Below are 12,868 nucleotides of genomic sequence, written 5' to 3'. Positions count from 1 at the left end.
CAGAGAGAGAACAAGGTTTTATATCTAAAAGTCTGATGATACTGATATGCAGGACTGACCATGGCCCATTGATCTATGAAGTCTACTAAATACTTTCTTAATCTACATGATTATCTTTGAGATTTGAACAGAGTCAGTGAGGAGATGAGCTGAACCCAAACTGTCTCTTTTCCTTTTTTTCTGTCCCTAAAACTGGAAGACAACCAAACCATCCTTCTGAAGTTTTGTACTAGGACTAGAACTCAACTGGAAGAACTTTAGTCAGGGCCAAACCCAAACAGAACCAAAATGAAAAGTTTAAGGGCTTCTCTCCTTGGACTTGCAAGTATTACTTGTTCCTTATTCTGAAACTGCACAGTATAATCCACACCTGGGATGCATTGCTAAAGATTACCCCAAAATATCGTATTTACAGTTTCTAATAGAGAATTTGCGGTTACTAGTTACAAACTAGTAGAAGGAAAAGGAAACCCTGGATTTTCCCTCTATTCACATTTGGACCTTTGCACCCTCTTCCTTCTTAGGCTTATCTCTTTTCCTGCACTGCTTTCCCTTTCCTTTTTTGCATCTCTAGACTATAAGCAAAGACAAGACAAAATGCTGGCTGTGAGACTGCTACCATTTCCCTGAGCAGGAACCAGAGTTGCTCTGTGCATATCCATATGATTTGCTAACTTTCTAAGATATTCTTGGACAGTGTAAAATAAATAATCCCAATTGCCTCATCTGGCAAAAAGATACAGTAAATGCAAGTGGTGTAACTGCTTGTTTTCATTTTCTATTTTAAAATGTAGGCACATTATCTGCAATTAAATGCAGCTGTCAGGCTCACAATGATGTGATATTTTAAGTTTCCAAGTTTGGTCACTCCAATTCCAGATAGAATACAGTTCCTTAAATCATGACTGAGAAAAAAAAAAAAAAAAAAGAAAAGAAATGAAAAAAAAAAGGAAAAAGAAACAGCTGGCAATCAGAAATAGAAGCAGCTAAGAAAGAAAACTTTCAGTAGCTGTAGAGTGCTGTGCTAAGGAATGGTATAGATGGTTTGTGGTGCTCTCTGCTCCCTGGTCCTGGTCTGTGTTGTTTACAAATGTATTTTCTTACAACCAGTATTACAAACTATCCATGAAATGAAAGATTAAAACCAGCTCAGATGTACTTTGGCTATAACAGCAGCATACTTCTTGTCTTAGAGTTACTGGTAATGTGTTACTTGTGTGGTTTTTAGTGTTCTCGAGGTCATAGAAAACATGTTAATGCATCACATTTAACGACACATAGGAGTATTTAAATTGTTGATGTGTGTGCTCCTAGAAGAGCAACACATGGGCCTGACAAAAAAACCCCTTTACCTTGGTTTAACAGATGTGCTGTAATAAGATATTACTGATTGATTATTTGAAGGCAATTTTAATCCCTTTTATCTAATTTATTATCCAGAAATAATCCTAGATAAACATGTTACGTCAACAGATCCAAAATACTGCTTTAAAATGGCCAAAAAAGTAGCATCTCCACAGATGCTGGTCACATAAAAAACATTTATAATTTCTCTTTACATTTCTTATATTCAGCATGCAAACTTTAAGACTGGGATTTGCATTCTGCGTCCACATAAATTCCCAATTTTGCTGTCAGCCATTGGAAAATGAAAGGAAAAAGATCTAAGCCTTCAGAGCGTGACCAACTGTGTATGCATCATCATGCAAAATCTTAAATATCACGTTGAGCACATGCAGCATGCAAGTTCTACCAAGAATACTTTCAGTTATATTTTTCCACGGCAAATATTTTCTGGGTACCACATCTAGGAAAGGCATGTAAAGGTTTCCGTAACTATCTTCCATGTACCCTTAAATCTGTACAATTAGTCTAAACTAAACATACAAATGGGATTCACACAGCAGCAACATTTCCAGCAGCAGCTGCAGCAAGTCCCTTTCCTGCTTTTCCAGAGGGGAGGCATTAGGAAGCCGAGCAGACCACAGCCAGCTCGCTGCGGTTGCCTGCAGCTTCAGAGTTGCGTGTTTCAGTTCTGCAGGATCTTTTTTTTCTTTCTTTCTTTCTTTCTTTCATTGCTACTGCGGTTCCAACACGAAAGAAAAGGGCTGACACTGCTCAAGCCCGGTGGCACCTCGCACCTACGTGAAGATGGAAAGAAACGCCTCGACGATATGCACTAGGAAGTGATCCTGCCTCGTTTTTATAGCTCTATGAATCACAGTTTTGTCTCTTCTATAATAGTTTGGTTTAAGATATTTGTGTAAAATGCAGCGAAATAGATGTTTTTGTAATCAGATTGCACACAGCACTTGAAATGTCGTAGACACAAGCTGAGTCTTACTAAAAATGTTTTAAATCTACGGAAGTTCCTTCATTTTTAGCCTCTTTAGAGAAAAGAGGCTGAGCATATGCAGTAGTTAACACAACATCGCTGTAGGGTTGATTCGATGATACCAACACCTAGATGAACTTCAGCTTAGCATATACTTCCAAATAGGAACCAGCATTCCTAGAGAGTTACAAGATCAGCTGCGGCTAAGGTCACGAAAATTACACTTTTGCGCTTTCTGATTTAACTTCAGACACAACTCCTCCGCTTTCTAAAAACACCCTCACCACTCTGACGCTTAGGAGCGCAGCAGTTCCTCCGAATTCCTGGAAAGAAGCTTCCTGCTTGCAGACACAACCTCACTCACCTCACCCCACCGCACCTACGCTCCCGGCAGCCCCTCGGCAGCGGCGGGGACCCCGCAACGGGGCGGGGGCTGCGGCAGCCGCTCTCGGGCTGGCGTGGGGCCGGCTCCGTGCCGGTGCTGCCGGGGCCGGCTTTCCCTCGCTGGCCGCTCACTGGCGAAGCCCGCCGCAGCCGTGTTCTCCATCCCGTCCAGGCACCGATGGGGAAGGGTTCCCCAACACCACCTCCTCCTCCTCCCTACACCGCAACCCCGCGGGAGATCCCCCGCCACACGCCTTCCTCGCCCCGAGGTCCACCTCCCCGGCTGGGAAGCGGATGCCACACGGACTCCGCGTCCTGCTCCGCGGGGCCGCTCAGCCCCGCTGCCCACACCCGACATGGCGACCGCGGCGCCCTCCCCCTGCCCGCCCTCAGCGGGGCCGGCGGCGGCCGCGGCTCTTCCTCGGCCTGCCCGCAGCAGGGCGGTGGCGACGGCTTCCGGCGAAGCCTTCTTGCCTTCAACAAAGATGGTGCTCCCCGCGCAGGCTCCGCGGGTGCCGGGGCGCCCTGCGTAGTTCCTCACTTCCCTCTTGTAAGTACGGGGCGAGGGCGGAGGGGGCTCTCCCTCACAGCGCTCGCCGCCCCGCCTGCTCCGCGAAGCTCTGCCGGCGACCTCGATCGGCCCGGCCCGGTTCGCCCTGCCTGCTGCCCCGGGCGCCGGCGGAGGGTGGAAGGAGGAGCAGTAAAGGCGTCATCCCGAGCGGTGCCCAAGGGCCGTTCGGTGGCGGCCTCCCTCGCCGCGGGGCCGGGGCAGGGCTTCCGCGGGGCGGGCTGGGGCGGCGGGGAGCCGTGCCCGGAGGGAGGGCGGAGGGGAGGGAGGCCGGGGTGCTGCTGCCTGCCGGGCTGGAGCCGCGGCCGGAGGCTCCGGTGGCACCGGGGACAGGAGCTGCAGCTCCCAGACCTCGGTTACGGGACAGAAATTAAAAGAAAAACTTTTTTTTTTTTTTTTTTTTTTTTTTTTAGATTTTTAGTCAGTAGGCGTGCTGTGGATGTCCCAAATGACTCGTGGGTTAGGCAGGGTGGAGCTGACTCTTGTGCTGAGCAGGCGCAGGGGAACATACATGTCATAAGTACCAAGCAGTGCAGTGCAGTTGGTGTTTTGGGAAAATGTCAAAGTGTTTCTAGGCAAGAACGAAGGGAATCGTTCTTCCTCGGATGGGAAGGGTGAAGGCTTTCTAAAGTTTACTCCCCATTCACAGGCAGATTCTGTGTACGATCTAGAACAAATGCAAACCTGCTTTTTGTCTTGGTGTGGTGATAAGGTCTGTGCTTATATAGCAGGAAATGGGGATATATTTCTTAAACTACTTCTCTACAGTGGAAAAGATGTACTTCTGAAGTGTCTGCAGTAGGTTCCATCCATGTCATCTTTTGATTGAATGAATGTCACATCTTTTCACTTGCACTTCCTAAGCACCAGCATTACTAGAAAAAAACTTACTTTAGAGCTTATTTTGGATCCCTAGACATAGGCTGCAATTAAAATAAATTTATTTTCTGTTGCAGTAAACTTCGTCCCTACACTTAACACACCAAAGTCCTGATACATTTCCATGCCTGGCTGCTTAGTTCCTGGCTGGAACTTCCCCTCCATGGAAGTGTTCAAGGCTGGATGGGCCTTTGAGTAACCTGGTATAGTGGAAGGTGTCCTTGCCAATGTAGGGGGGTTGGATAAGATGATCTTTAAATTCCCTTCCTATCCAAACCATCCTGGGGTTCTATGATTCAGACATTTCCTTCTAGTAAACACACACAAAGAAATACTTAAGCTTTAAAAAGACCTCAAAATCAGTACACCCCATTCTGTAAGTTTACTGGGCCCCAGTTCCCACCTTAAGGTGGTGTGCTCACTGACTGCAGAGTGAGGCCTTTTTCAGCAGAAATTTCCCCTTCAAATTAATGGTTTGTTGGGCATTTTCAGAGCAGACAGGTGCAAACTAAGATGGTTTGAAACTTTAGTTTTGAAAAGCATTGACCACTTTGGTAATGAAGAATGGATGCTCACTGAGTGCTGCAGCAGGGACTGGAGGAGTTGATGGTCTTAATTTGGCATATGGGCAAGTGGGCTTCCAGACAGGGACTGGCAGTGGCCCATGCAGAATGTGAAGTACAAGAACTTTGTAGCACCTCAGTTTTCTGCCTAGGCTGAGGTAATGCCCTCAAAGCTGCTGCTGGGTGCCCCTCTTCAACTCTGCAAGTGCTTCATGAGCTCAGGGCCAGTCAGGAAATACTGGAAGGGAGAAATGGCAGGGGTCTGCTGCCTGAATTTTTTCTGTTTTTGCTTTAGTACAGGGACTGCTCCCAGAAGTGTAAAGGTAGCGACTGTTAGAGACCAGATTCTTCATCTCTGCCTGTACAAAATGAGCATCCTAACACCAAGTGGGGAAATCCAGTTCTTTTTCTTGCCTGCTCTTTTTCCATCTCCTTGCTTGGACTGTCATTTCACTCCGTGGTGAAGTTTGATGTTAGCTGTGCTTGGAAAATCAGCATTTTTTTAAGGATATGTGCCAGGATGGTTGCTACTTGATTCCTGAATGACCCTTGGAAGGTAAGCACCTCAAAATTCACATCAGTATATGAGAAACGTAGTGGGTAACCCAGGAAAGATGGAGTCCTTGTGAGAAGGTGCCATCCACCAATGCTGTCAGCACTTGGGATAGCATTTTCGGAAAGTGACTTTATTAGAGAGTGTCACAAACAGGGTTTTCCAGTCTCTCTAATGGTCCTATGCTCTTTCATTCTCTCCAAGCTGCCGTTTACATGCCTAAATGTTCTGTTGTCTGCCTGCCCCGGATTTTAACAACCAGGCCAACCAACCAGCCTTTGATGGGGCCTTGGGAGTCAGAAGGCACCTCTGATGATACAAAGACTTTTGCAGGTTTCTCACAAAAGCTTTGAAAATCTTTGCCTTTTCTTCTATCCTTAAGCTGAATTAAGTATAGTTTCTGCAAGGTCTAACTGTTTAAACAGCAGCTTCTAGTTTAATTATCAGAAACTCTCTGGGTAATCACATTCAACACGTGCTACAGTTTTTTTAACTTTGTTATTTGCCATGGGAAAATATTAAATTGTATTGCTCTGTCATTTTGCTTTTCAAGTGCCATAAATAGGCCTAGGGATATGTTTGTTATTAAAAGATGGACTAGACATCTTCATTTGGTTCATAAGTTTGGTACAGACTCCTGGCACGATCTTAGATGATTTGCTTGGTCTCTCTGGACCTTGATTCCTCTTCCATAGAGTGGCTGTAAAACTCACCTTTTCCAGCTTTTGTCTAGTCAGAGTATTAGTCAGATGAAATGGAAGCTGGCAGAGAGTGTCAGATTGTTTTCTGTGAACCCACTAGAAGGGTAAATACCAGGGAGGGGAAAGAACTACTTAAGCTAAAGAACAGTTTTGTCTGGACAAATGCCTGTAAATAGAAGGTGGATGAATTTGAGATGGAAAATCCATGTGTCTCATCATCAGACCAGTCAAGTTCCAGAGCAGCCTTCTAGGATGAGTCAGGGAGAAGAACGACCTAGTACATAAGGTGCATTTCCACCCCTCCTAAAATTAAAATGCATCTCGTAGGCCAAAGCTACCTGCTGACTCTGTCCCTGCTGCTGCTGCCTGTCTGTGGCACACCTGCCACTCCTGATGCTGCTTTGGCACTACTGCAGCAAAAAGTGCTGCAACAGCAGTAGAGTCAGAGACATCAGTAACAGAGGTCAGGTCAGACACCTCTCTTAATTTTTTAGGGGTAGGCTGTCTTGAGGACTGGCAAATGCTCTGTCTGCTTTAAATTTGTAAACGTTGACCAGTTAGTGGGATTACTTGACATGATTTTTATTCCAGTGGAGGACTGCTCTTGACAATGCAAAAGTTTCTCTTCCCTACTAATTATTTCCCAGATATTATCGCATTTTCCCCATGTTGGTGTTCTTTCTAAAAGGTTGCCAGGAATCAAACATCATGTTTGCTGAAGGTTGAAATATTTTAATCTCCTTCTTTCCCTTCTTTCCTCCCACTCCAGGTTGCCAGATGGATGCCAGAGACAAGCAGCTTTTACGCTCCATGCGCCTGGAGCTCTGCACAGAGGTGCTGGTGGATGGAATTGTTATTCAGTATCTCTACCAAGAAGGGATTCTCACAGACAGTCACGTTCAAGAAATCAAATCCCAAACCACCAGTCAGAGGAAAACCATGATGCTCCTTGATATTCTCCCCACCAGAGGACCCAAGGCCTTTGATGCATTCTTGGATTCCTTACAGGAGTTCCCATGGGTTAAAGACAAGCTGATAGCAAAGCGTAAGGAAATGACAGTACAAGACCCTGAAGGTAAGCCCAGCATTGTGTTTGGTGGTATGTTGAAACTTATTCTCAAGCCATTATTTTGAAAGGCTTGAATGTACCAGTAGTTTCAAGTTATGCGTTGTGTAGATATGGAGTATGATACCAACAACAGCCTGAATTTCCTAGGAGCCAGCCAGACACCAGAAGGTATTGCAAAGTTTGGTGAGTGAGCGGGACTGAGTTTCAGGAGATGGGGAGACAGCAAGAGAGGCTGCCTTAGGAAAGTCTGAAATGTAAGACCCAGACTCCATTACCTTAAAGGGAATGGACTATAAAAGGTGTCTTTTACTAGCTGCAGAACAGTCTCTACACCATCCATTTTTGATTATTCCTTATTTTATGTAGGTTTTACAGTGTCTTTTTCCTGGGTTGTTCATATCGCCATAATTTTTATTTACTTATTTTAAAAATTATTTTAATGTATTTTTAATTTAGTACTATATGCTAATTTATATTTATTTAATTTATTATGCTTACTGAGTGCAAATAGCTAGGATCACTGCTTCCGAAATTGTTAGCTATTGTTTAGTTTTAAAACAATTTTAGGTGCTAACTGCTTTCATCAGATCTCTGGCTTTCTGATACTTAAAAGTAGTTCTGAAAGTAGTTTTCTGGACTTGATGTTTGTTCAGAAGTGATTTCTTTTCCAATCTGTGCATTCAATTGCAGAGTTGTTTGGAAGTCAAGATGACTGCTTAAAATGCATGTTTCTTGCCCTAGATTCTGGCAGCATACCCTGGCTGCTAGCCTCATGTTACCAGCAAGATAGTGAAATATTCCTCACTTGGCAACGTCGTTTCCAAGCATTAATCTTTCTCCAAGCCCTTCACCCCCACCTTCTCCCCCCCCCCCCTCCTGTTTGAGTTTGCTCATATGTATTTTGATGCACATGACGTGTGATTTTTCCAGTGTCAGTGTGCTTTGCATGAGACTGAAAGCCTGTGACGTTGGGTGACTTAAGACCCGTCGACCATCATGTGCACCTGTGTCCTGGTTAGCTGCATGTTCAAGAACATTTTGTCAACATCTGCTGGACAAATCTGACCATTACCTTACCTTAGGACATTTTAAATGGACTGTTGTGACAGCTTGTCTGTCTGTTGGGTCTCTGTGGAGGTTTTTTTTATGCTTGCTCAGAAACAGGTAAATAAATAAATGTCCTGTGCTACCCATAGGGGAAAACACTGCAAGTTCTTAGCACAGTGCAAACTTTTGGCATTGACCACGTTGGAAAAGACCTCGCTCACTGTTATAACAATTCCTGTCATACTAATGCTCTTTATTTGCCTTAAAAATCAGCCTGTCCATTTGATAATTGCTGGTGAAGCTGCTGAATAATTCCTACAGTTCCAGAAATGCAGACACAGCTATCAAGTACAGCCAGGAGCACTTAGTTTGTTACTAGAAACTGTTTCCAGTTTTAGTTCTTTTGATTGCTTTGTGGATTGTTTGTTCCTGCTCTCCATCGCTTGTGACTAATGTACTTGATTTATGCATATCAGGTTCTCTGGTTTCAAGTGGGCTGAATGTACCTGCCAATACTATTGCCAAATATTGTGTGTAAGTTAAAAACGCTTCCAAATTAGATCAAAGGTTGCTGTTATTCTTACTCTGACAATATAGAATGTAAGAACAGAGTAAGGGGCAGACAGACAAGTTTTGCTTTAATATTAAGGCATGTTCTTTAGAAGCCAAAGAAAGAGAGCACCATCTGTGCCCTAATAAATTCTAAGTGCACCACGGAATGAACTGGAAACAGTGGTGGCATCATCAGTGCTGATAACATGCAAGAAAATGTGGTTAGGGATGAAAAGCCTCACTTTGCATTCTAAACAACAAACTTGTAAGCTTTTGTCTTGCTAGAGTCCTTGACAATATGCTTGTCCTTAAGCATGGAAAAAGCCATTGGCTCTAGTAAAACTATAGTAATACTTAAAATTAAACCTGTTCTTTAGTGCCATGCTAGACAACTTCTGTCTTATAGGACTAATTATAAATGAAGATTTGTCAGTGGCAATTTCTTTTAAAAAATCCATTTGTAGTGAAGAAAAAAACTACCACATACACACTGCCTTTTTTTAGACCCTAAAACTTTAAAAATTGAAGTTGGTTTTATGGCCCCAGATTTTTAAACCTTTTTTCTCTCTGAATCATGCATACTTATGAAAATTGCATGCCTGCTATTCCTTTGTTTATGCTTGATGAAAATTTTGTTTATTCAAGTAAAGTAAGCTCAGTTTTTTGCAAATCTTCTGCTGGATTAAAAACTGGTGGCAAGTTGTTCCTTGATGGGAGGTTTTATTTTACAGTCTTTCACTTCTCTCTGCCTACATGCAGGATTTTTAAAATCAGTAAGAATAAAATATAAGGTTTTCTCTATCTGACTGCAAAAAATTGCAGCACATAGAGTGATTTTTCTGTGCAGGCCTTTGGATTATTTTGCATTTTATCCAGAGAGATCAGGCTTCATATCTTTGCTTCAGCTGAGAAATACAGTTTGTTGGTTCTCAGTTAAAAATAACAACAAACCAACTGTAATTGTTCAGAAGCTTTTAATTTATTTTCTTCCTTTTAACAAGAAAAGAACAAACCAACGAACCAAATAAACAACAATTTCAGAAGGACATAAATAAAACATTTTTGGTGATGTAGCGTAAATATGACCATGTGGACCAAGCTGCTACAAAATGGAAACCAAAATGTGAGACCTAAACAAGACACTGCCATTGACTCATTGGGAGCCTTTGGACAAATTCTTCCCAGGCAGCGAAGTTATTAATTCCCAAGGTGTGTAACTGGGTGTAATGTTCATGGAGCAGCATGGAGTGTAACTGTAAATGGGCCCAGGATTCAATTCAGAGTATGCTACTTGGCTGCTTGCAAATAAATGAACTTTAAAGCCTATGATACCCTGAGTTTTATTGCCAAACATAAGCTGACTTAAAAATAATAGTTCTGCATGCTGTTATCTGCTGTGGTAGACCCTAATTCTGCAGAGCAGAAGGAATGGTTTTTCCATGGGAATTGGGAGTGATGTGCTGGGAGATAGGGTCACTTGCATCTGTATAATTGGCAGCAGTGAGACCCCAGATTCTTCCCCTTGCTTCTTTATGTTATGCACAAGACAGCCTTTTGCTTAGGGTCACCTTTCTTCTGTCCCATATGTATCTGTTAAGTGGCCACAGCTTTGGGGAAACCTTTTTTTAAGGTAGAGAAAGCATCATTATAAAACCCCCAAATGTCAAGAAGAAAATTTAATGTCATGTGCTTTTGGAGGTAAATATTTATGACTTCAAGATTATAGGATGTGTTTCTTGCTTGTGTAAGCACTTGTGACAAAACAATTCACCCTTTGCAGAGTGGCATTGCAAGACAGTCATTATGAACACCAGCCCCAGCACAAGTTCCTGGTTTCAAAGATTGAAACTTCTGCTATAGTAAGAGTTAACATAAATAATGTGGGTCTGTTTCTTTGGGAAAAGACTATTCTGTTTTTTCTGCCCTAGTTTGGATAACTTTACGCCTTAGTCAGGAGCATAAATCTTCAATATAGTATTGTAATTCCTACAAAAAAACTACAGCTGCTGGCAACAGAATTCCATTCTTTCTAAGAACAGCAAACAGTTACCCAATATTTTTTTGCACTGAATATAAAAATACAAGCTTTGACTGCATTTGTTTACCAGAATGTTTTTTTAATAACTCTTCACTCTGGAATTCCTCTGCCAAAGCGTTGTATTTATTTCTATACTATATGTTGCTATAAAATTATTTACTTCTAAAGGAGTTAGTACTGCACCTCTTTGTTGTATAAATGATTTTTCCATTCTACAGCAAATCTCAGCATATTGAGAAAGAGTAAAGTCTGAGATTCAGCATTTGCCAAAGGAATCCTGCAGCAGCCGTTGCTGTCTGGCAAATGTTAGTGAATTTGGGGCATGGAGTTACACTGAATCATCTTGGGAAAGCAACTCTCTCACAACTAACAAAGAAATATTTTCTAATGCATGATTTGTTGTTGTTGTTGTGGTACCCAGTCAGAAGTCTGCATTAGGGCCCTGCTAGACTTGGGTGAGGTGTTTTGATTTGAACAGATGTTGGTGTGGTTGGAGTTTTTCCCTGGATGCGTGGGGAGTTCGTGTATCTGTATAAAATTTCATGTTGTGTAACACTTTGGAGGAAGCATGCAAATACAAAACAAAGCAAAACATGTACTTCTGCTGAGAAAGCCATCCTTCCCTCCCCCCACTCCAGCTCTCCCAAAGTCCTTTTTCCACAGCTGTCTTGTAGGTTCCTAAGAATTCAGGTTCAAATGCAACAGCATTAGGACATGGGGAAATATAGCATCTCTTCTTACCTTTTGTTGGCTGCTTCCTGCCCTCCTCCTATCCTGCTTCCTCTCACATCTACAGCAGCGAGGTAACAGCCTGATTTCTTGCATTTTCTGTTTGGATGTCAGATAGGAGAGGAGCTGATTAATTCCTGTTCTCTCTCTAAAATGTTGGATAGAAGACAGTGAGGTTTTTTTTCTTTCTGCTCTTTCCCTCCCCTCTCTCGTGTAGTCCAGTGGCAGAAGGGGGAGTTTCCTTCCATGTATGCCTGAAGGAAAGGGATAGGCTTAGCAGCCTTGGCCTCACTGGATTGACCTGAATATGAAGGAGTGCCCCTTTGCCATATCCCACTGCCTGGAGGCTATAGAAAATGTTCTGTGCTTCTCTGGAGAGATTCCAAAGGCATCCTTGCAGGAGAACTTCCCAAACTCTTTTCCACATTCCCATCTCCCCTGAAAATCGGGTGTTACTTTTATGGCTTTGGCTTTGTTCCTGACCGCAGCGAGATCTGTGAAGTCTGGCATTAAGGGTTTGTGCACACACGTAATATTTACAGCATGTATCAAGACATGGACAAGTCATCAACTTCCCTGGTTCTACAGAGATTTCTGTATGTATTTTGGTTTTAATGTGTGTATGTACATAAGATTTTGTTTTATTTTTTAAAGTTCAAAAAATATTTGCTTTATTGCTTCTTTTGTCATGTTAATAAGCAGCTGTATTTATGCTGCTTACATATATGTTTTTCACTTTTGAGAAACCTAAATCTTAGGCATCACTCTTAAGAACTGTAGAATTTTCTATCCAGTCTCAGGTTTTTTCACATAAGTTAATGGAAAGAGATAAACACTTTTGGTGTTATCCTCAGTAACACAAAAAGTGAGGCTAGTAAAATTGGCTTAATAAAGCCTGTAGTCCCTAGAAACAGGAGAGGAGGAGTTCTCCTCCTCCTGTGTGGCAAGAGAGGTGTTGTGTGTGTGCCTCCCTGCCACTGCACAACTACTTACAGCTGGTGTCACTAAAAGGGTGCAATGGGTAACTGGGATTGAAGACTCTCTGATGTGGGGAATGAAGCTGTCCTTCTGCTGACCTGGCTGCTGCTTCCTCAGGGACTGGATGGATCCAGGACATCACAGAGGTTGCTAAGGCCTGACAAATCATCAGACTTCACTACTCTCTCACGTAGACACTAGTAATACTTCAGCAGATTAAGGATTGTGATGGGGCTTAGTGATCCCATGTTAAGGGATGGAGCCCAGTCATTGTTCTCCATCATGCTATTCAAATAAAAAGCCTTGGGCAGGAGTGGGTGGATCCTGCCTATTCACACCTGTCTGTGCACTTGGTGTCATGGCAGCATTTGGTCTCCTACAGCCACAGGACCATTTTCAAGAAATGGGGGCTGCTAGGGACAGCTGGGATCAAGTCAGCACTGTTGGGCAAAAGTGTCTTTATCAGCACATG

The 12,868-nt window shown here is 43.0% G+C and overlaps 1 protein-coding gene across 3 annotated transcripts in view; it reads left to right on the top strand.

Annotated features, from left to right (window-relative positions):
- Positions 1-2,764: 2,764 nt before the first annotated feature.
- CRADD (CASP2 and RIPK1 domain containing adaptor with death domain) overlaps positions 2,765-12,868 on the top strand; it is an 86,897-nt gene continuing 76,793 nt past the window's right edge. Inside the window, exons 1-2 of one of the 3 annotated variants that reach the window (XM_071765158.1) lie at positions 2,765-3,269; positions 6,753-7,058. In XM_071765158.1, coding sequence (XP_071621259.1) covers positions 3,014-3,269; positions 6,753-7,058 — 562 coding nt within the window. In that variant the 5' untranslated portion in view covers positions 2,765-3,013. Of the gene's footprint in view, positions 3,270-4,433; positions 5,286-5,322; positions 5,616-6,752; positions 7,059-12,868 lie in introns of those variants that run through there. The other 2 variants (XM_071765173.1, XM_071765165.1) reach the window with 2 other exon arrangements.

The sequence above is a fragment of the Heliangelus exortis genome, chromosome 1 (assembly GCF_036169615.1).
Source record: "Heliangelus exortis chromosome 1, bHelExo1.hap1, whole genome shotgun sequence".
Classification (NCBI taxonomy): Eukaryota; Metazoa; Chordata; class Aves; order Apodiformes; family Trochilidae; genus Heliangelus; species Heliangelus exortis.
The sequence above is the reverse complement of the archived record's forward strand: the minus strand, read 5'-3'. Positions and strand labels throughout refer to the sequence as shown.